Here is a 24,282-nt window from a genome sequence, read left to right on the forward strand (position 1 = left end):
TTTTACCTTTTGCTCTTTCTGTTTTTTCATGTTTGGTACTTTTCCATTTGAGCAGAGAAGATTCCATAGCATCCACAAATTATCTGTATTTATTTATTTATTTATTTTTGAGACAAGGTCTCTCTTTGTCCCCCAGGCTGGAGTGCACTGGTGTATTTTGGCTCACTGCAGCCTCAGATTCCCAGGCCTAAGTGATCCCACTTGGACCTCCCAGAGTGCTGGGATTACAGGCACAAGCCACGGGGCCTGGCTGAATTGTCATTTAAGCATCACTCAGTTGATGATGAGTGGGGTTTTTGGCCTCTGTGTCAGGTCATGTTGGAACACAGTCATGTGATCGTGGAGACACGTCCTCATGTCATACAGCTGTGTGGCCAGGTTGTCATGCAGTCACGTTGTCATCTTGTCCTAGGGTTGTGGTGTCCCATCGTCACGTCACATTATCACACGTCGCACGGCTGTGTCCTGTAGGCATGTTGCATATTCTTACATCATGTTGTCTTAGGGTCATGTGTCCTATAGCCATGTCATAGTATTGTGTGGTCACACGGTTGTGTTGTCACGTGGGCCTGTTGTGTTTTCTCACAGTCATGTTGTCCTGGGTGTCACAGTCATGTCACACTTGTCACACTGTGGTGTTGTCATGTGGTGTGTTGTGTTGTCCTGGGTCACAGAGTCACAGTCATGTCGTGTCACACTGTGGTGTTGTCACGTGGTGTGTGTGTTGTCTCACAGTCACGCCCTGGGTCATGGTGTCACAGTCATGTCATGTCACACTGTGGTGTTGTCACGTGGTGTGCGTGTTGTCCTGGGTCACAGAGTCACAGTCATGTCATGTCACACTGTGGTGTTGTCACGTGGTGTGTATGTTGTCTCACAGTCACGCCCTGGGTCATGGTGTCACACGGTTGTGTTCTGTCAAGTGCTTGCATGCGTGAGTGGCTATTCACATAATCTTGACTAAGGGTCATCATTTCGTGCTCTCTGCTATGTGAGAAGTGCTAGCGAGGCCGCCGGGTGCCATGGCTGGGCAGTGGCCGTGGCGGCCTGGCAGACCTGCTGTTGTCTAGAGCTCCTGTTGACGCGTGGCTGGACACGGTGCCTCCAGGTGGCTGCTGACATGGAGCCTTTCTTGATGAGCACAGCAGAGGATCCTGCCATGTGCTTGGAGCCTTGGAAGAGGAAAGACGTTGGCGGTTTTCTCTCCCTGTCTGTTAGTCACTGTCGCAGCTGGAGGGAGGCAGAGGAGGACAGAGGACGGGGGAGGCAGCAAATTAATGCAATTGTCACAGCAGCCTGGTGCTGGGCCTCACATCTAGGCACCCCCACGGGCCTCCCGGCACCAGGCCTCCCAGCGCCAGCCCTCATCCCGCTGTCCCTCCGCAGCCTGTGCTGCACGGCCCACGGCAAACGCCGCCCACGCGTGGGCCTGTCCACGCATGGCTTCCTATAGAAGGAGCACAGACGCTCTTTGCATTCATGGGTGAGTTAGAACCAGCCTCAGGAAAGCAGGACCCGTCCCCAGCAATGCTGAGCTCGGCCTCGCCCTGAGGAGCTCTGGCCAAGGGCCCGGGCTGTGTCCACCACGCACGGCTGCAGCAGCTGAGCGGTTCCTGTGCCTGCCGTTTCTTCCCGGGGCTCCAGGAGAGCTGCGGGGGCTCCTTTATCTCCCGGCTCCTTCGGCTGCTGCTGCGCTCCCCTCCGCGGGCTGGTGTGAGGAGGGAAGGTGGTTACTGCGGAGACCGACTCCGTGCAGAAGCCAGAGAGAGTGTGTGCTCGGCTTCCCAGACCTCAAAGCTGCCTCTCCAAAAATATGTGCATACATTTACAGTGGCCTCCGTAGATAACTTGCTCTATGAATTTGCACAGGAGATGCTGCAGTTTCCTCTTTTCTAGGAGATTAACACAAGACACCTTGTGTCAGAAAACACTGGGCTGGGCTTTTGCTGTTCACGTCTGGAGCTTGGGGAAGGAGCCAGTTCTCACCGGGCCGCACGTGGTGCAGGTACGGGTTCACCTACACAAAACCATCAGGCAGGTTTCTCCATCTGTGTCAATTAGCACAGATCAGTGCAGGCTTCTCCTAATTTAAATGAGACTCAGCACTAATGATGATGGATCCACAGTGTATCGAGGTTAATTCTCTACATTGTGAATATTTTTTTAATGGGTGTTCCTTGGGGAAGAATTCATTGAAAGGGTCCATGCTGCTGTTAGTAACTTGCTGTGTGTTCAGCTTGCTGGGTGATTTTAAACATACGTGACCTGTGACGAAGATGAACTCTGGGGAAAGCCTTGAAGCTGTGGTCAGTTTCGACGCACATTTTGGTTCGCGTTGGACAAGAGGTGCGGAACCACCGTTGTGATCCACATCCGAGTGAGCCGCCCATGAGGCTTCCAGTCCCTCCTGGGGGCATGGGGTGCGGACAGCCATGGCCAGGGGGGCCGATTTGAACCTGGTGTGCCTGCAGGCTCCGCGCTGAGGGCTGGTCACAGATCCCAGCCTTGCGGGTCTCAGTCGGCCTCTCCCTTCCCTGAGATCAGTGCCTCCTACAGGCACCATGGTGAAGCCAGCGTCTGCCCTGCTCTGGGGGAAGCCGGGGCACATCCGGGAGTCCGCTCTGCCCCCATCGTGTGGCCTCTGATGGGTCCATCGAGGCCTCGTGGTCTCCTCCACGTGGGAGGCCGGAGTGGATCCCACAGTTCCTGACACCTGTGTTCACTCCGTGTTCCTGAGTGTCCTGCCAAGGTCTCGGTGGTCACATTTAGGAACATCTTGATTAGATAAGATGAAGTGGGCTCCGATGTCGTGGGCCTCCTCGGAGCCTCTAGTTTGGGAGTGGCTCTCATGAACGTACCGTGGGGGGCGATAATTGGCAGCATTGACTTTTTGTTTGGGGAAAATAAAGCGATCTATGGCTTAAGATGGCTTCTCGCATCTTGACTCTAAAATAGACTTTCAGGGCCTCGTGCTCTTATTTAAAGCAGTTTTTTGTCTGCATGACTCAGTGGCGTCCTTCCCGGGAGCCTCCTGCCTTAGCTCTTCTCAGGACGAGATGAAAAATCCCTTTTGGGCTTCGGGGGCCGAGTGAGTGTGCAGAGTTTTGACTTTTGGATTTTAGCTTCCCTGGCCCATGCGGTTCACCGCATTCCCGCAAAGCCCGCTCCTGACTTTTCCTCCATGGGCCTCACTGTCCGGGCCTCTGGTCCTACCTCTCCTGTCCGGGTGCTGTGTGTGTCGTCTCCTGCCCGGGCACTGTGTGTGTGCACAGGGACACAGTCGTGCCCGTGCCTCCTGCAGTCAGATGCCAGCATGGAGAGTCTCACCTTGGAGACTGAGGGGAAACTGACTGTGGGCCCTCTGTTCCCCAGCAAGAGGCCTCTGCTTCCCACTTTCTGCAGAATTTGTGAAGGGGTGGTGCCTGCATTTCCAGGTTAACTAAACCTGAGGGTCTGCTTCAGTGACGGCAATGATGGGATGGCCTGAGCCTGAGCTGGCTGCCCCATGTCCCCTCGGTGACAGGAGCCCTGCCTCCCTCCACAGGCTTTGCAGATGGTGGTGGCTGGGACGGAGGTGGCCCCGTGCATGGACCATGGCCTGTCCCATTCCTCTCTTGCGGAGCAGTGTGGCCCTGGGCCCAGGGCTCCTGCATCCGAGGGCTGCTCCTTCAGGTTCTGCCCTGCGGCCCCGACGTCTTCTCTCCCCTCCCCTCCACCGGTGCCCGTGAAGGCAGGTGCAGTCAGAAGTGTCCACCCCGAGGTGTGTGGCTCTGTCTCCCCGAAGTCGTGAGAGCTCAGTAGAGCTCAGTCACAGTTTTAAAGGACGATTCATGTTCTTTCCTTTCCACCAGAACCCTCTCCCACTCGCCCACAGAGCCCGACCGGCCACAAACACGCGGGCCCCGCGTGGGCTCTGTCCCCGCCCCGCCCAGCCACCAAGGTCACCTTCCAGAGGAACCATGAAAGCCTGTGAGGCTCTGCCTTAAAATCCCTTGTTGCCTCCTAATTTTTATTTTGAACAACACCTCAACTCCCTTTTCAATGTTCCGCTCCCGCCCGAACGCCCTCCGCTCACCTCCCTGCCTGCCCCCCACCCCGCCCCATCCCTCTGGGCAGATGCTGCTGCTGTCCCCTGCCTGTCCCCTGCCTGTCCACCTTGTCCATGCCCTTCCTGGGACGTCTGTGCTCCCTCCCCAGATTCCTATTTAAAATCCTGCTTGTCCTTCGAGGCTCAGGCCAGATGGCATCACGTGGTGTCTCCTCTATGGGCCCTGGGCTGTCACATGGGATGGCAGAGTGTGTGCCTCTGTGGCTGGTGCAGAGGAGCCAGTGTCTTTCTGAGGGCCTGTGCAGGCCAGCGCTGTCCCTGCAGCCTTAATATCTGACACACCTGCTCATTCCCCTCCCACCCTTGTGGGCTCAGGGTCCTCGACACTAGTTCAGGGCTGGGGGTTAGGTCACCTGCCCGCATGTTCTCAGGAAAGTGGATGGAAGCTGGCTTTGAACCCGGGCCCACCCGGCCCCCAAGGCTGAATTCTTTCCCACGAAGATCTTGCACTTGTGTTTCTGTGCACTTGCTACAGCTTCCTTGTGTGAGGATCAGCTGTAAATGCTCCCAAAGTGTCTGTGCCTGTTCTGCAGACAGAGCCAAGTTCATGGTCACTCAGGGACCTACGTACGGGGGACTCAGTCCATACCCATGGATTTCAGTGTTCTCCTGAAAGATAGTACACATTTGCTCATAACTTGTGCCTGAAAGGAGATGTAACGGAGCTGTAGCCAAAGTCAAGGTTTCAATATTGCAACTGGGATAAAATATACCATTCTTGTTTCATCTAAGTAATTTGTGTTCAGCCATATACAGTTAAAAAACTATATTTGCTGTGTGCATATGACAGAGAGGTTGTTATTACCAAACACCACATGTTCTCACACGTAAGTGGGAGTTGAACAGTGAGAACACATGGACACAGAGGGGAACATCACACACCAGGGCCTGTTGGGGGGTGGGGAGGGGTGGCGAGTGGGGAGGGAGAGCATTAGAACAAATAATGTATTGCATGCGGGGCTTAAAACCTAGATGACGGGTTGATGGGTGCAGCAAACCACCGTGGCACATGTATACCTGTGTAACAAACCTGCATGTTCTGCACATGTCTCCCAGAACTTAAAAAAAAATGTTTTTTTTAATTCTCAAAAGTAAAAATGTAATCTGTAAAACATTTGCCAAGGGTAGCTTTTGAAATAAAAGTTGCTGGCGTGCAAGGTCAGAGCTGGCTTTGTTTACGGAGGGTCCACCGGCTCTGGTGGTCGAGTGGCATCATCTCAAAGTTGTACTTTTGTTGTTGCTGCTGTTGAATCTTTAACTGCATGGTTGAGACCCTCTGGGTGTAACCGCTTCTCTCTGTCTCTGTTTCAGAGTCGCAGTGCACGCTCTGCGGGGAGCCGGAAGGTGAGTATCTGACATGCTGCCTGGGGTGGGCGGGGGCCGCGCGGCTCACAGGTGTGTGGCTGGTGACAATCTGCCATGAAACATGTTGAGAACCTTGAACACTGAGGACCCTTTCTGTGTGCTGTTTGATATGAACGTGAATCAAATAATGGAAGCAAAGTGCAGGGTGAGCGTTAGGACTGAGCCGCTCATCTCTGAAGAACTGGCTTTACCATCAAATTGCAATATTGTCTTTATTTTTTTTTTGTTCTGGATTGATAAATTTCCATCAGTCTCTGCAAGGTAACAGAGGCAGATAGACTTATTGGCTTTAAGTGCATGAACCCAAGGTGCCAGTGAGCCTTGGCTGAGTCGGATCTGGGAAACCGTTCCCGATTGTCGGTGGCTCAGCCTGAGAGCGTGTGGGGCCTTTGCTGGCCGTGAGTGATGTTCACCAGTGTTGCTTATTTCACTTTCCGCACAAGTCTCATGTGTTTTAAACACGCGGCAAAGCGGGGCCCTTGAGTCTGTCATTTGTTGACTATTTGGAATGGAATTAGTGAAAGCCAGCATTGATGTAATATTTTTCGATGGTCTAATTGGAAAGAATAAGGAAAATGTGGTAAACGCTTGACCCCTATTAATGGAGACTCTGAATTAACTGGAGCTTTGATTTCGAGGTCTGTTTTCAGCAGAAAGAGGCAAATTGGCTAGAAAACGAGTCAGCCTCGGGGAACACGGGACACTGCCAACCCCAGGGGTGTGCCTTTGGGTCAGAGCCCAGGCCAGCTCTGCTCCCACAGGTGAGATGATCCCAACCAGTGACTCCGAGAGCTGAATGTTAAAGGCTTCTGTACACTCGCAGCCACAGAAGCTCAGTCACATCCACTGGAAAGGCTCTGACCCGCAATTTAAAAAATAAAATAAAGTGAGTACAGGGTTAACTTGGAACTTCTGTCAAACACTCAATTCCCTCATTTGGTGGTTAAGGGAAATATGACAAGGTTTTAAAACTTTTTCCTGTGTCATTTAGTCGGCATGGAATGCACAGATATATCCACGATAAAGTCAGTTACTGTGTATTTTAAAATCTTAAGCTTCACTTTTATGCAAAACATCAGACTTTGGATCCCTGGCATTTCCAGAGTCAAAAGTAATGTGATGTTTTAGAGTCAGGTGGGTGGGGGCTGTTCCCAGGTGGAGCCTGGGATGCTGGTCTGGGTGTGGCAGAGGCCTCCCGTGATGGGGAAGCCGCAGGTCCTTTCTCCTGGAGACGCCAAGGCTGCTGCAGAGGATGATGAAATTCTGCAGCCTGTCTGTTGGGTGTTTGAAAGCTTTGTTATTTCTTATCATTATAACTTCCGTTGCCATTCCCACCATGGAAAGCATATCATGCTTTGAGTTCATTTTTCATTCTCTTTCCCCCAACCCCCTATCGAGAGTTTTCAGTGTGTGAGAGAAATTGTGAAATATAAAACCTTGTAAATAGTGGTTTAAACACATTGCATCTTGCTTTTCATCTACTTGTTTCTAATAACAAATGTCTGCCTCTGCCAAGGACAGTGGCCCGTGTGGGGTGTGTTTTGTTGTCGCGTGCCACTTAGCGTTGTCATGAAGAGAAGAGTTTGGTCCCAATAAGTCAGAATCAGTGATGTTTGGACCGAATGAAGGCTGGTAAATCTCCCCGGAGTCCTGGCTCAGGGATGGATGTTGGATGGTTTCTGAGATTGACTCTAGAAGGGACCTTGGCTCGCCCAGGCTGACTTGAGACTACCAGAGTCGTCCGGAGCATGAGGAGGTGGGCTGGCTCCCTCGGGGCACTCCAGCCTCAGGTCCGTGGCCTTTCAGGCCCGGCACCACCAGACGTCAGACCAGAGTGTGCGGTCCTGGACAATCTCAGGGTCGCTCCCCCTGGTCACCTACCTTGGCTCAACCTCCACATCACACATACTGTCGGCTCACAGCAAATCTGTGACAGTGGGGCGGGGAGGGGGAGAGACCTGCTCCTTGCTGCTCTAGGGGCCGGTCAGCTTCCGGATATTTAAAACGAGACAGACTGGGACGGCAGGTCAGCTTCCGAATGTTTAAAACGAGACAGACTGGACTCCAAATAAGAAGAGTCCCCCTGTCCGGTGGGGAGCCCTGCAGAAGTCGGGGGACTCTCCAGCCAAGGGTAGTGGGGGAGGGGCTGGGCAGTGGGGGCTGGGGGTGGGGCTCACTGCTCTGGCCTGCCCCTCCCCACTGGGCCGCAGTTCTCTGAAGCTGCCCAGGTGTTTCAGACGTGTGAGTGCGGTTGCTCCAGATCAGGGAGGAGGACGGGCTCATGGCGAGGTCTCAGCTGTGTTTTAGCTTTTGCAAAGCACTGTCATATGAATATTCATACATTTTTAAAATCATTTAAGTAATTAGTCTAAGTGAGAGCTGGCTGGGCGCGGAGAGTGGAATCTGAAATCAGCCTTTTTGTTCAATAATTTCTTAGGCAGCTTCTGTGAGTTAACTCACAAATGTCGTGGCACAGAAATGACCAGCCAGAGGCTGGCGGCAGCGCGCGCGGCTTGGATGTGGGTGTGCAGCACTCATTACATCCAGAAGGTGCAGGCACCACCTCATTTAGCATCTCTCTTTCTTGTCAGAAAGCTGTTAACAGCCTTCGGTGGCTAAGCCAGTGAAGTGGGAAACACCTATTTGCATTTTAATGATTAGTTCTTTCAGTGAGAGCTAGTTCTTTGGATCCAGATTGAATAATTAGCCTGGTCTCAGATGATAATATCTGTCAAACAAACACGACCCAGGACAAAGTTTACAGGACGCTGGAGACCTCAGAATTCTACAGCTGGGGAGGCTCTGCAATGGTGTGGCCTATTTTTCAGAGAACTTAAAATTTTAATTATATATAAAATGTACATCATGATCTCAATACGCAAATTACTTACATGTTCTGTAGTACAAGATTTTGAAACTTGTGAGACTATGTTTTCATGAGATAAAAATGTTTAATAGATTGATTGTTATTTATTGGTACCTTTGTTCCTACCAAGAATATGCGGACAGCCCAACTCTAAATCCTTGAAATGCAGTGTGGTGTGAAAATGGAGTGGCAGTTTGCTTAACGAGGGTCCGATGCCTTTAACAGGAGTGCAGTTTCTGCAAGTTCTGCTTTCAGAGTCCTCTCCTAATAATAATCATACATTTACTAAGAACAATCTCAGTTGTCATAATAATCTGCCAATTTAATACTAAGATGGTCTCAATTTGTATCATTTTCTTAGTGATTCCTGTTACCTTTTAGCTAAAGGCAGTAACCACATACTATAGAGCGATAAGATGGCAGACTGGTTTATCTTGACACAGCAAAAATTCGTGTGTCATATAATCTGTCAGTTTAATATAGGAAAATAATTTAAGAGTACATGATTCTTTTTAAACTTTATTGACAGATGCATGATACTACTTGCTTTTCAACTAGAACACGGGAAAATTTATGGACATTGGGCGGGGTCACAGATGTCAGTCAGTTCATGGATTTGTCTGTTGGTTTACATTTTTATGGCTTGATTTGTTACCATAGCAGATAGATTTTCCGAGGTAGGAAGACAGATAATGATGCCTGGCGGGGCCGGGAGAACGTATCTGAAATCCACAGCGATGGAATAGCAGTGTCTTAGATCTGTGTTATTTGCCCCCATTAAAACTAAGAAATAAAATAAGCTATTAGTATTACTATATAAATGTAGCATGAGAAAATGCTACAAAAATGTTGGGATACATTGACATGAAAGATTCTTTAGCAATAGAGGCCTTAAGATTGGAATTTTAAGACACAATAGATGATTTGTGATGGCAGAAATATATATATTGGATTATTTGGGTAATGTTTTAGAAATTCCAGGCTAAAAGCAAAATTCAAGTCTTAAAAAAAACTAAATAGTTTAAGGTATGAGATTTTCTTTCTAAATCTGTTTTCATTTTTGTTGTTTTTACTTTGGTTATTGGAAAACACGATCTGCATGCTGCCCTGGGAATTCTGGGAAGACGAACAGAATCTTGTATTTGAGCATTTTGGGAAGACGAACAGAATCTTATATTTTATCACAGGTAGGAGGAACCCAGGCCATCTCTTCTCCCTTCATAACTCACAATCAAGATATTGGGAAAGTTTTCCTGAAGTTAGTAGCATGAAGTTCTTGATTTTTAAATGTAAGATATTCAAGATTTTCCCCACAAGTGACTCAAAACAATGCGGTCTCGTTAGTGGTTTTTTGTTTTTAACCTTAATTGAACATGTGTCGTCTTGACGTTTTAAGACCTCTTAACAATTCTGGGGTTCTTGAAATTGCATATTGAAGAGCTTAGAAAGTACACCAGCCCTGTTCCCTGCTCTCTGTGGAGGAGAAGGGCACCACCTCTTCAAAGAGGGCTGCCACCCCGTCTCTCTGAGACCATACCTTTTTAATTGAATGCTTTGTATAAAAATGGTCTTTTCTAATTGCTATGTGTGGTTTTCAGTGATTATTGTTGCTTAAGAACTAAAAAGTTCAACTAAGATTTGAAGGAAAACAGACTCAGCTCCAGCCAGTCCGTCTTCTAGGACGTTAATATGGTTAGGGTTTTAGCGGAAGTCAGGAAACAGTCTCTAGGGTAAGAGACAGAATACTGCTCCTCTCTTACCCCAGATGGAAGACTGAGTTGACCCCTGTCCCATGCCCAATAAGAATAAATAAAATACTGCACAATTTGTAACAAAATTTATTTCAGTGCATAGTTGAGCTTGGATGAAAACAAAAGAAAGGAGATCCCCTGAGCCCCAAGAACTAAGAAGGAATTCCAGCCAGGGGATCCCCACGAGTTCCGCTGCAGTAGCTCCTGAGATGTAATCCCAGAAAGGGGCCTGGGATGGGGCTGGGATTGCAGTCTGTGTCCTGTGAGGCAGGGGTGGTGGAAACACTGGAATTGAGCCTCTTGAATCAAACCCAGACACTCACCCAGCTTCCCTGTTTGTGAGAAAAGAACTGGAAAAACATGCCTGAGAAAGTGTGAAGAAGCTTATCACACATCCAGGGCCGTTGGTAGGACATAAAGTTACCAACAAGAAATGCACACTCCAGGTATGGATCTGAGATCTGAATTTATATTACCTGTGTGTTGCAGAAGGACAACATGGTGACATTCATATGAAAGTTGTTCCAAAATCAATTATGATTCTGTCTGAACCTAAGGGCTCTGGCAGAATCAAAATCACAAACTATCTACACAGAATTCTTGACAACATAGGGGTCAAAGGACTTTTCCACTATAAAATAGTACCCACTTTAGATAAACATACAGAAAAGAATATAATCCATTATAAAGAAACTTTAAGGAAGTGATATGATTTGGCTGTGTCCCCACCCAAATCTCATCTTGATTTGTCGCTCCCATAATCCCCACGTGCCGTGGGAGGGACCTGGTGGGAGGTAATTGAATCATGGGGGTGAGTCTTTCCTGTGCTGTTCTCATGATAGTGAATAAGTCTCACGAGATCTAATGGTTTTATAAAGGGCAGTTCCCCTGCACACACTCTCTTGCCTGCTGCCATGTAAGACATGCCATTGCTCCTCCTTTGCCTTCCGCCATGATTGTGAGGCCTCCCCAGCCAAGTGGAACTGAGTTCATTAAACCTCTTTTTAAAAATAAATTACCAAGTCTCAAGTATTTCTTCATAGCACTATGAAAATGGAATAAAATGGGGAGTAAGAAGACACAACAGGAGAATGAACAACCAAAGCCCTAGAAATAATAGACTTGCCTAGATATTGGATACATTTACAAGTATTAAATAGATTTTCAAAAGAAACAGGAGCCATAATTGTAAGAAGTGTCTATTATGAGGAAAGAAAGACTTAAAAACAAACAGAATATCTGGAAACAAGATAGGTCGTTTAAATAGACCACTATGTGGATATATTATTAGAAAGTAGATTAGACAGAGCTGAAAAGAGAATTGCCAAACTGGAAACTAGATATTAGGATATTACCTAGAACTTTGCATAAAAATATAAAGGGAAATAGAAGAATTAAGATGCATGGAAGATGGCTTGAGAAACACAAACACATGCCTGGAATTAAATGAGAAATTAAAAAACAATGGGGAGAAAGGAGAAGTGGCGTTAGTCACAGAAGTAAAGGCCAATATTTTCCTAGAACTGAAGACATTTATTCAGCCTCTTTGATCTAAAGACTCCTAAGACTGAAGCCAGACAAGTACAGACACTCCCATGCCTTCTAAAGTGAAACCACAGAATAGGAGACAAAGAATCAATAAAGCCAGAGAGAATACAGACAAATGTACTTGATTTTCAGGAGACTTTTTATAGTCAATATTGATGCCAGATGACATTGGAATAATTGGAATTTCTGAGACAATAAAGAGAGTGAATAAAATGCAAAATACTTAATGTAAAGGTGAATAGAAGAGGAGACAGGTAGGGGAAGGGAGAGAAAAAGGCTCAGACAACACAAAGCACATGGTAGGATGACTCTGGTTTTTTTTTTTTTTTGAGACGGAGTCTGGCTCTGTCACCCAGGCTGGAGTGCAGTGGCTGGATCTCAGCTCACTGCAAGCTCTGCCTCCCAGGTTTACGCCATTCTCCTGCCTCAGCCTCCCGAGTAGCTGGGACTGTAGGCGCCCGCCACCTCGCCCGGCTAGTTTTTTGTTTTTGTTTTTGTTTTTTTTTAGTAGTGACAGGGTTTCACGGTGTTAGCCAGGATAGTCTCGATCTGCTGACCTAGTGATCTGCCCGTCTCGGCCTCCCAAAGTGCTGCGATTACAGGCTTGAGCCACCGCGCCTGGCTGACTCAGGTATTTTTATAGATAAAATCATTGTTTAATGATAAAGGGAATCTGCTCCAAGAAGCTATAAGAACCATCTACTTTAGAATAGATTCAAGATATGCAAAGGAAAAAAATAATTACAAGGAGAAACCAACAAATGAAAAATTATGACAGGAGGCACCCTTGTCTAAGGACACAACCTCATCAAAGGGAGTGGGTCCCACCTAGCAAAGGAAGAGACGCTCTAAAAGGGGTTTCCCTGGCCCCCAGCATTCCCAACAGGGACGCTGTCTTCTATCTGCTGAAGGGGGTTCTTGCCAAGTTCACAAAGTTTAATTTTTTGCTTGACTTCAGTCCTTTTTTGGCTTATGTGGCATTTTAGCAAGCACTTATCCAAGCAGCCGTGCTTTTATTGGAAATATTTGCAGGACCCTTCTGCTTTCCAGATGAGCACAGATTCCCCTGGGGGACATTCTCTCTATTGGGCAGGGTGTGGAGCAGGAAGCAGCATCTTTACTCTCCCTTCCCAGGGTCCTCAGAAGCTCCAAGAATCCGTCTCCACATCACCCTGGTCTTCATGGCCAGCCATAAATAACTATTACCAAAGCATAAGTCGTCATATCATTTCCTTCCTTAAATGTTGTCCGTTCTTCCTCTGTTGGAGAAATTCCACATTCATGATCTTGCCCCTACTGGTCTGTCCAATGCTATTTAACCACATATGAAATAGGCACCCTCTGTTCTCAGTCACCACACACTGACGTCCGGGTCCGTGGGTGCACCTGGGACATTGAAGGCTTTACAATAAAAGCACGATACAGTGATGGGGGAGGAGGGGTGTTGAGTGCAGACTGAGTGTGTGTGTAGGTGTTTGTGTGTGTGTTTTATGAACAAAGAGAAAGCTGTTGAGGAATACTTTGGAATACCTCCCCTCTCCCCGCTGTGTGTGCAGCTTCTGCTGGGATAATGAATAGCTTGCTCATTAATTCATTATCCCAGCAGAAGTTGCACACACAGCGGGGAGAGGGGATGTGTAATAGTTTGTATTAAAAATAAAAAGGGGCCAGGCGTGGTGGCTCATGCCTGTAATCCTAGCACTTCGGGAGGCCGAGGCAGGTGGATCACAAGGTCAGGAGATCAAGACCATCCTGGCTATCATGGTGAAACCCCGTCTGTAGTAAAAATACAAAAACAAAATTAGCTGGGCGTGGTGGCGGCACCTGTAGTCCCAGCTACTGGGGAGGCTGAGGCAGGAGAATGGTGTGAACCCGGGAGACGGAGCTTGCAGTGAGTCAAGATTGTGCCACTGCACTCCAGCCTGGGCAACAGAGCGAGACTCCATCTAAAAATAAATAAATAAAATAAATAGTCAGCTATGTGGGCACAGTAGCTCACGCCTCTAATCCCAGCACTTCAGGAGGCTGAGGCGGGTGGATCACTTGAGGTCAGGAGCTCGAGACCAGTCTGACCAACATGATGAAACCCCAATTCTACTAAAAATACAAAAATTAGCCAGGCGTGGTGGCAGGCGCCTGTAATCCCAGCTACTTGGGAGGCTGAGAACTGCTTGAACCCAGGAGGTGGAGGTTGCAGTGAGCCGAGATTGTGCCACTGCACTCCAGCCTGGGAGACAGAGCGAAATTCCAGCTCAAAATTAAGTAAGTAAATATATAAATAAGTCTAGAAAAAGACCTCCAGGGTCAGCTCAGGCACCGTTTCCCCGATGAGATCCCCGCGCCCTCCCTGCCACTGGCCCCTCCGTAGGGCTCTGTTGGGCTTCCTTTGACACCCCTTCCCTTTTTCTCCTCTGCAGATGTCTGTTGGGGCCGAATGTGTGTCCCACACTGAGCTCAGTGCTGGTTCTAGGGGAACTCCGAGCATGGGAACTGATTTTTCCTCCACCACACCCACCCTAGTCCTCTGCATTTCGTAGCCATGTATTTGTGAATCAAATGCATAAAGCTGGCTTAATGGACGTCTGTTCTTATTACAATATAAGTGCTGCATTTAGAATCAGAGGTGATGCCACAGCTATTAAATATGATAAGACAGTGAAATGGGGATGAATTGCACATACCATCTGGTGTCTGAGACTGCAACAATTACCCATTTATGCAGAATGTTATAAAATTCACAAACGTTAATTTGCGACTTTCTTTCTTTTTAAGAAATAATATCCAATATCAGAGGTTCAGGTATTCTGGCATTGAAACAATTTCACCTCAGTGATAGGCTCAGGAATACATAAATATTTTATATTTTTGGTCACTGGGTAATTTAAATATCAGACCATGGGTTTAGTGTGATTAGAGAAAATACTGTCTCTTTTCTTTTTGCTAAACATGCCTAATTGTTGAATTTTGAAGCATATTTGGGAGATGGAAATATATACAATTGAATGTTGAGGAAAAGAAGTATTAGAATTATTCTCAGTAATTCATAATAAGCTCATTTGCAATATTGAAAAAATCGGCTAAAGAGAGACATTTAATGTGGGGTAGAGTCTGACAGCTGTCTTCTGTGCGAGAATGTCGCCATCTCAAAAGCAAGAACTTTGTTTTAAAATTAGAACAGCATTCGTGCCGCCTCGCAAGAAGCATAAAATACCCCCAATTTAACGTCTTTCTGTTGATCATCTGAGAGTCAAGTATCCTTAAGAGAATTCTTACCTTCCTGAGCTCCAGGAGTACAAAGATGTTAAATGGTTATTCGATTTCCTGAGAGTTACATGTCTCTGCAGAAGCCACATTATCTCAACTTACTCTTTGTTTCTTTAAAAAGTTAAAAACATTTCCTAAACATGCACCTCATGTTGCACACTGGGAAATGTGGGCATTGTTCTGGGGTCTCACTCTGACTTGGCAGGTGCCAAGACCTTTTCAAAGACAAAGAAGCTTTTATTTGACTTAGACCTTCAGGCTCAGTCAGCTTTGTGGTAGAATGACATGGCCAGAGCCAACAGCAGCGGGGCCCTCAGCTCTGTCTGCAGCTGATTCTATAGACAACTCCGCCATGGTCCTTGGTCTGAGATGAATCTTGGAGGGAGACCAGAGAGGAGGAACAGAATTCCCTGATGAACTGGTAGGGCATACGGATGTGAATTCATCAAGTCTAAATATCCTGGGCTCCTAAGCAACTGCACGTTGGCCCACCCCTTTGTCGGTGGACCCGTCTGCCCCCTCTTCTCCGGGCCATGTTTGTCGCTGCTTCCTTCCCTGCCCTTCTCCTGGATTTTCTTCATTTTCCTGCCCGCATTTCACAGCAGTAAATGAGTCCCAGGACACCATGCTGGGTGCCGGGAGGAGGAGCCAGAGGCTGTTCCAGGCTTGAGCTCCCAGCCTGCAGAGGCTCCTGGTACAGGGAGGACCAGACCTGCTAGAAAGACCACCCCGTGTGGCACCACGTGGCTCTGTGGCTTCACAGAGCAGGTGCAGCGAGCCCAGGTCAGAGCCGTCCCCCTTCCTGTAACACTTGCTACAGGGCTTGTGTTTCTACATTCGAGCTGAATTTGAGATATTCTTTGTCTGTTTATGTAACTGGGAGAAATGAGAATCCCTTCGCCCTGAAACCCCGTATTATTGTGGCTATAAATCCCTAATCGTGCCCTCCTCTCTGATTGGTGCGTCTAACAACGTTACCAATTATGAAGAACCGAAATTTTTGCAGCACCCACCTTTGCAAAATGACCTTGGAAGGAAATCACCCCAGAATAGGATGACTGTGCACCCCCTCCCCCAGCCAATCTTGCGATCTGATGACCCAGAACTCAAGCTGCGAACCTAGAAATAAGCAAAAAAAAGGCTGGCGAGGAGTTTTAGACACTGATGTTGTATTTTTAAAGCTGGAGAATCACCGTGGTGTAATGAGCACACCAGAGGCCCTGGAACCGAAAAGGCAAACTCGCTGGGTGACTCATTCTCTAAAAACAATTGAACTCAATCTTCATTTCCTCTTCGTGGACCGTGGAGAGGCACATGCAGAATCCCGCGTGTGGACGGAATCGTCCTGAAACCGGTGTTTTCCTGGGCGGGGAGCGTTTTCATCACAGGCCTTGCCTTTCTCAACATGCAGTAGCGGGTGGTCTTTTCCGTTTCCCCTTGGGGTCCTGGTCTCTCCTGATGAAGTAGAACCTCCTCCTTCTCCCTGCAGACACCTGTATTCCACCCAGAGCCCACGTCTTGGTTGACCGACCATGACGCAATGCTTTCTCCTGCTGGCCGTGGGTCGCTCTGTCGCCCAGGCTGGAGTGAGCGGCGCCATCTGGGCTCACTGCAAGCTCCGCCTCCCGGGTTCCCGCCATTCTCCTGCCTCAGCCTCCCGAGTAGCTGTGACCACAGGCGCCGCCACCACGCCCGGCTAATTTTTTGTATTTTTAGTAGAGACGGGGTTTCACCGTGTTAGCCAGGATGGTCTCGATCTCCTGACCTCCTGATCCGCCCGCCTCGGCCTCCCAAAGTGCTGGGATTACAGGCGTGAACCATAGTGCCCGGCCGCTCTGATTCTTAAAAACCGGGTGGGTCTTGTCTCACCAAGATGGGAAGCCACATGCAGGACGCTGTGTTTGGTCAACAGCATGGGACTGGGAATATGAGAGCTGTGAACCGTACACACAGAAGGGACTCGGATCAATGGAGAAGCAACGTCTGCGGACGTGCTGGAACAACAGCTCTGAAAAATGTCCAGAAATAGGAGGAGAAGTGGGACCTGTAATGTGGGCAATGGGGAGAATGAAGGTGATTATTGATCATCACAGCCTCATTGACTTATAGGATGCAGAAGCATTTGTTTTGCTTTAAAAATTGTTTACGGTATACATGTCCTCTGTTTCCACTCCTGCGTTATGTCCAAGATTGACTTTCTTCAGGAAAAATGCAGGCTCCGAGCCTAGCGGACAGAGTCAGGCCAACATACATGTCCTCTGTTTCCACTCTTGCCTTATGTCCAAGATTGACTTAGGAGAAATGCAGGCTCCGAGCCTAGCCTGGGACAGAGTCAGGCCAGGAACCAGGTGCCATCTTAACCTCTTCGCCATTAATTCAAAGTGGGGACTTCTTAAGAACCTGACTTCTCAGACCCTGACGTTCTCCTGTAAAATTCCCTTTGCCTTAAAATTCTGTGTCTCTGTGTGTGTGTGTGTGTGTGTCTCTCTATTTGTATCTCTGTGTGTGTGTGTCTCTGTGTGTGTGTGTGTCTACCTGTGTCTCCCTCTGTGTGTGTCTACCTCTCTCTGTGTCTCTGTGTGTGTTTCTCTGTGTGTGTGTGTCTACCTCTGAGTGTGTGTGTATCTCTCTATTTGTGTCTGTGTGTGTGTCTCTGTGTGTGTGTCTGTCTCTGTGTTTCTTGTGTGTCTGCCTCTTTCTGTGTCTGTGTGTGTCTGCCTCTCTCTGTGTGTGTGTGTCTCTGTGTGTGTGTGTCCGCCTCTCTGTGTGTCTCTGTGTGTGTTTCTATGTGTGTGTTTCTCTGTGTGTGTATGTATCTATTTGTGTCTGTGTGTGTCTCTGTGTCTGCCTCTCTCTGTCTCTGTGTGTCTGTGTGTGTCTGCCTCTGTGTGTGTGTGTGTGTCTACCTCTCTGTGTGTGTCTATAGAGTGAAGCCTCTGCTGTCAGGGGCTGGTTTTTATTCTCTGGATATTCTACATGAATTTGGTTTCCGCAACTGTATACACCATTGACCTGCTACTTGGTAAAACTCTGTTTCTTATTGTTAGACGTGTTGCAGAAAGGCAGATGGGAAGTAATTTTTTAAATTTCGGAATTGTAATGACGGATGACCCATTTCCTAATATTGCAATTCTCAAATTCTTTCCGCACGTCTTTGTGAAATCAGTGGTGGTGAATTTTGGCAGATTAACCATTACCAAAATAAATTATTAAATAATTAAATCATAAACCCACAAAAAAAAATACATGAAAAGGGGAAAATAGCATACATTAGGAGTCAAGATTAGAGCCAAACAGACCTTGGTAAAAGTCCGGCTTTCTCCACCTCGCACTGCGAGACGTCCAGCCCGTGGTGTGACCTCACGGCGTCTGGAGCCCTCAGCCAGGAGGGGTGAGAGGACGCCCATCTCAATGCGATTTTGGAAGTTATGCTCTTTAAGCACAATGCGTGGCACACAGTGGGGATGCAGTGACTTCTGTTTTATTTTTATTCTGGAGACTTGACTTGATGAACTTCCTTGTTCATTTCTTGATTATTCACTTCTTGTGTCTTGCGCCAAGCCCATTTATCAGGCATTACATGAGTGCCGAGGAAGTACAGGCACAAACGAGATAGTTGTACATCCGAGAAACATCTGAAAATTCAATCAATAGTTGCAATAAAGAGTTGTAAATACAGCAATAGTTGTACTGTAATGATGATGAATATTGATCTACTGTTTTATAAAAATGGTTCCCACAAATGGTGAACTCATAGAAACAAGAGTAGAATGGTGTCTGCCAGGGCTCAGGGGGAGGGGAAATGGGACAATGTTGGTTGAAGGCTACACACTTGTTGTTTAAGATGAATAAATTCTGGAGATCCAATTAGAATGATTTCTTTTTAATTTTTACATATTTATGAATTTATTTTTAAAGAGAGTCTTGTTCTGTCACCCAGGCTGGAGTGCAGTGGTGCGACCTCAGCTCACTGCAACCTCCACCGGGTTCAAGTGATTCTCCTGCCTCAGCTTCCCAACTAGCTGGGACTACAGATGTGTGCCAACACACCCAGCTAGTTTGGGTATTTTTTTTAGAAGAGATGGATTTCACTACATGTTGACTAGGCTGGTCTTGAACTCCTGACCTCAGGTGATCCACCTGCCTCAGGCTCCCAAAGTGCTCGGATTACAGGTGTGAGACACCATGCCTGGCCTAGAATGATTATTCTCCATTTTCTCAAATAAAAAATAAGAAAGTTAATGTACTCACATTTTAAAAGCAATTAGAATACCCTTATTCTAGGTAAAATGTAAGACAAATTGAATTTGAGTTGGTATTTCTGCAGTTAGAGATGGAAACATCAACTCAGTTTATGTGAGTGAACATATATAACGCATAGCAGGTCCACAGTGTGCCAGTGTATTATGGTAGGGGCCAAGGAATTTCCAAAAAGTGAGATCTAGCGGGAAAAGAAAGCTTTTATATTATATAGAAGTTTTATATATAGAAGTTAGGCGTCTATATAAAAAACATTATATATATATATAACATATAACATATAAACGTTTTATATAGAATATATATTTCACATCTATGTTTCATATAAATATATCTATATATCATATAAATTCTGTAACATTTTAAACTTTGTTTTATGATCGTGCCAAAGCAGCACGAATGATTTCAGCTGTGGAGAGGAATAATCAAGTGTGAAGTGCTGGATATGGGGGAGGCCTTTGATAAATGGTGCGCAGGACCCTAAAGGAAGGCCAGGCCTGAGGAGCATGGTGTTGAGGTTCGAGGGTCTGTAGGACTCAGACCATGGGTGACTCTTCCCATCATGCTACAGATATCCCTCTAGAGCTAAGAAGGTCCATGAGCTGCAGGCCTACAAGTCCCTCTCACTGTTGTAAGTGTCTGTAGAGGCTTTGGCGGCAGAAGGATGTGTAGTTTCCATCAAATTTTCATGGAGATTCATGACCCCATAAAAGGTGAAAAGAGCCGCTTCCGTGGTGTGGGCTATGGAACCTGGGAAGGAATGTTTAGAGTGTGTTGACGTTCCAAAGCCATCTGGGTCCACCTCTGCCTTGGATATCTCCAACAAAGTCCATTTGACCACTGGGGTTGATCCTGGTCTGGCTCCTGAATTTTTATCTCAGGCCCATTCTTATGATAAAAATGAGTAAATGGTAGCTGTGGATAACTATGGAGAGCTGTCTCTGGAAGGTGTTTGTCTGAGTGGACCTGGCTGGGTTAGTCTACAGGCGGGCCCTCCCTCTAGCCAGAAACACACATGTACCCTAACGTCCAGTACTTGGGTGTGGAAAGAGGTGGGAGCTGTAGGAAGTCTGGGAGCCGCTGGGGCTGCTCTGAGAGAGCCCTGCTGGGGACTCGAGTCCCTGCTGCCAGATGAGCATTTGCGTGGGAGCATCAGGTACAGCTCACATTCCTGAATCACCCCAGGCCACGCAGCTGGCTGTGGAGTGGAGACCCGGGGGGTCAATGTGCCTTTACGTCCCACCGTAACTTGACGAGGTTTAGGCTCATGATGGGTGACCAGGAGTCTTGAGCTGCAGCAGTTCCCGCGCTCAGGTGTGGATGGCCGGCAGGAGCGTCCTGCTCTGCTGGTTCAGACATGCAGTGACGGCTTTATCAGGTGCAGAGGCAGCTCCATCCTTCCCAGAAGCCCCTGGCTCTGCACAGGCCCTTGGAGTTTACTGCATGCAAATGTTGGCCTGAATTTGAATTTAATCCAAATTCTCCAGCCCACGTGGTACCTCTGCTCAAAGCTGCTTCTAATGAATCAGGATATATGCTGCATGTAAAATTAAGATAAACTTGTTGTAGAATTCCCAGGGAGGTAAGTGGGATTCTGTTCAAAGAGTGAGAGGCTGGAATGACATTGGTGTAGAATTCCCAATGGGGGACTTTAAATGAAATTTATGGACTTTAATATCTTCATGTACAGCCGGGAATCTGCTCTGACTCTGGACAATAAGGTGTGTGCTCACTAAAGCTCTTTGTGATTTTGAAACCAGTTCCAAACCTGAGTCATTCAGTAATCATTTTTCATATATGAAAGTCTTGTCAATTTAAATAATGGCTTTGAGATAAAATCGTTAGAATTCTAACAGCGTAATGGCTCTGTTCAGCATATCTGAATTTGCAAGAGTCAGGTATTTTTACATTTATAGATAATTCTAAAATTATATCTTTAATTTGTAACTTAATATTTTAATTTTAAAATAAATACTTTATATTTCAAATAAATCTTAAATTTATTTAACAAAATTATTTAAAATCGTGAACTCTTCCCCACCCACCGTAAATGTACTGGAATGACACACGCATGACACACAACCACACATGTGCCCCCACACATACACACATATTTTCATGTGAACATGAAAATAAGCCAACACATATAAGAACATAAACCATAAAATGAGTGACTTTGGATTTGTTTTCTGAGATTGTTGTTTTCATTTATCTTTTTTGTTTGTTTGTTTGTTTGCTGTAATTGTGGTCAAGCTGAACTAAGCTAAGAATTCCATCCCGAACATTCAGGCTGGATATTTGATATATAATTCCAAACAAAAGGAGGCAAGGAACCCTCTTTCTCAATTTTAAATACCAAAATGCCTGGCTTTAATTTGGGAGCAACTACAATGGATTCAGATTCCACCTCATCCAGCACTCAGGAATCGTCGCGAGCCATAGCAAGCGCTCACGCCTGCTGCTGTGCCGGAGTCCCAGCTGCCCGTGATCAAGCACGCCGTCTGCTTGTTTTTCCACGTAGACGGACAGACAGAGACCACAGTGCCCGTGAGTCCCAGCTCTCTGATTCATGACGCTGTCTGTTGCTTGCTCTACTGCAGACGGACAGACAGAGACCACAGTGCCGAACTCCAGCTGTCTGATTCATGACCCGTTCATGCTTGCCCACTGCAGACGGACAGATAGCACCGTCTTGTTCCTCTGATTCATGACGCTGTCTGTTGCTTGCTCTACTGCAGACAGACAGACAGAGCCCACAGTGGTGGAGGCTCCAGCCCAGGCAGAGAGTGTCCCTGAGGACCTGTGTTTTAATTTTGAGCACTGGCTCAATGTCATGGTCCTAGAGCCTCCCTGAGTTACACAGACCAGCTCTGGAGTTATTATGTATAAAACCTGATCCCAATGTTAAGAGGAGGGAAAAATAATTCCTTTGGGATCACATGGTCCAGATCCCTCAGTCTGCAATGAAGGAACTGGGGCTCAGAGAGGCAGAGTAGCTTACTAGATGCTTGCCGAGCAGATAGAACCAGGTACACACTCTAGCTCGGGCAGGGAATTTGGAATTAAAAAGAACACACACACACAACAATAGATTTGCACCCCAGATGCTGAAGGAGTGCTCACATCCATCGCATTTACCACAAGACCTTGGGCCCTGGTCCCGGGGCCATCCGGAGATGACTTCATTCTCCAATCAGACATCGGCGTCAATCCCAGATGCAGGTGGAACTCGTAACAGCATCGTTTTCATGCAAACTGAATTTATTTTCATTCCCAGATCTTCACAAAGACAAAAAGATACTGCAAAACCTCTCTTTGTAAGAAGTATATAGGAAAAGGGTCCAAGTAATTGTCACTCTAGGGCTTCTGGAACTTTGTCCCTGTATGAGTCATGGTTCTCTAGAGGGACAGAACTGAGAGGAGATATATATATATATAAAATATAGGTGAGCTTATTAAATATTAACTCACAGAATCACAAGGTCCCACAATAGGCTGTCTGCAGGCTGAGGAGCAGGGAGAGCCAGTCCCAGTCCCCGGACTGAAGAACCTGGAGTCCGATGCTTGAGGGCAGGAAGCGTCCAGCATGGGAGAAGGGTGTAGTCTGGGAGGCTAGGTCAGTCTCTCTTTACATTTTTCTGCTGCTTTATCTTCTAGCTGTGCTGGCAGCTGATTAGATGGTGCCCACCTGGATTGAGGGTGGGGCTGCCTTCCCCAGCCACTGACTCAAATGTTAATCCCCTTAGGCCCCACCCTCACAGACACACCCAGGATCATACTTTGCATCCTTCAATCAAGTTGACCCTCAGTATTAACCATCACAGTCCCCAATCTGAAAAGAGCAAAATACATGAAATTCCATGCAAAATAAGGATTTGAGAGAGATCTATAAGGACTAAAATAAAAGATGCTTTTTGTAAAAATCAATATTGCCCTTTGGGGAACATTCATTAATGTGTATTTGCCATGTATAAATGCTATCCTTTATTTCTCTAATCTTTTTATTTTGACCTTCTTACAAAAGAGAACAGCCATAATATATAACTGAGGAAAATGAAACGGAAACTCGCCGTCATCCTGCCGCGGAGAGACTCAGGCACTGCTCACGCACTTGCTCTCTCTCCCAACTCCAATTACCACCACCCCCCACCCTAGCTCTCAATGTTATATTTCTTTTATAACAACCTAAAAAATCATGATAGCTGCTTTTGTACCCAAAACACTATGAAAGTGATACTTCAACATTAGGGTCTTGGACTGACACATGAATTGACTTGGAATGTAGATTTTCATCAGGCACTGTCAGATGGAACCAGTTTGGATCCTGGCCACACGTTGGTAAACCCGCCTGGCTTTGCTGAGTGGGTGCCGGGGAGGGAAAGGTTGTTGGGGGGGACGGGAGGGCTGCTGAGGTGGCATCTTCACTTTGCTTGTGTGTGTATCTTCACGTATTCCGCCTGTACTTTACCCTGAAGGTGTTTCTCTTGCTATAGTTTTCACTTTAAGTGCGGTTTGAGTACACGATGACCAGGAAGCCCAAAGGCAGGTGTGTCTGGTGTCGATGCCTTGACTTTCCGCCACACATCCCTGGATCCCTCTAGAAAGTCTGCTTGGATGAGTAGAACGAGACACTCTAGCTCACATTTTATTGGCCAAATGTCTTGGTTGGTTTTCTTTAAATGTAGTGCTTATTTAAAATGTAAAGTTGTTTTCATTGTTGAATTGATATTTTATACTGGCAAAAAGAACGTCAGTATCTTGGATTGGAAGACATTGTCATTTTCTCACTAAAATTAATAAAATTAGGTTTCCATGTCGTGGCAGCGTTTTCAGGAATGCCGTGAGTAGGGAGTAGGTGTTTTTTAATGGAATCATATAACATCAAATGTGTTCCTAAATATCATTTTTAGTGGTTGCATATTATTCCATTTTGTTGGCCCACTGTGATTTACGGAATCGGTCCCTTGTAATGGAAATTTAAGCTGTTTCTAATCATTTTACTGATGTAAGTCGTACCTTTGGGAATACGTCTATAGCTTTAGCTGTATGCTCCTTCATGATTGAATCTAGAAATCTCAGAAATATAGTGGTTCATTCCAAGTGTGACTATTTTACTAATG

General features: G+C 46.7%; 1 protein-coding gene across 1 annotated transcript in view; it reads left to right on the plus strand.

Annotated features, from left to right (window-relative positions):
• DLGAP2 (DLG associated protein 2) overlaps positions 1 to 24,282 on the plus strand; it is a 698,808-nt gene that overhangs the window by 288,770 nt on the left and 385,756 nt on the right. The window contains exon 2 of the mRNA XM_031669909.1: positions 5,420 to 5,452. Coding sequence (XP_031525769.1) covers positions 5,420 to 5,452 — 33 coding nt within the window. The remainder of the gene's footprint in view (positions 1 to 5,419; positions 5,453 to 24,282) is intronic.

This window comes from Papio anubis, chromosome 8 (genome assembly GCF_008728515.1).
Source record: "Papio anubis isolate 15944 chromosome 8, Panubis1.0, whole genome shotgun sequence".
In the NCBI taxonomy this organism is placed as follows: Eukaryota; Metazoa; Chordata; class Mammalia; order Primates; family Cercopithecidae; genus Papio; species Papio anubis.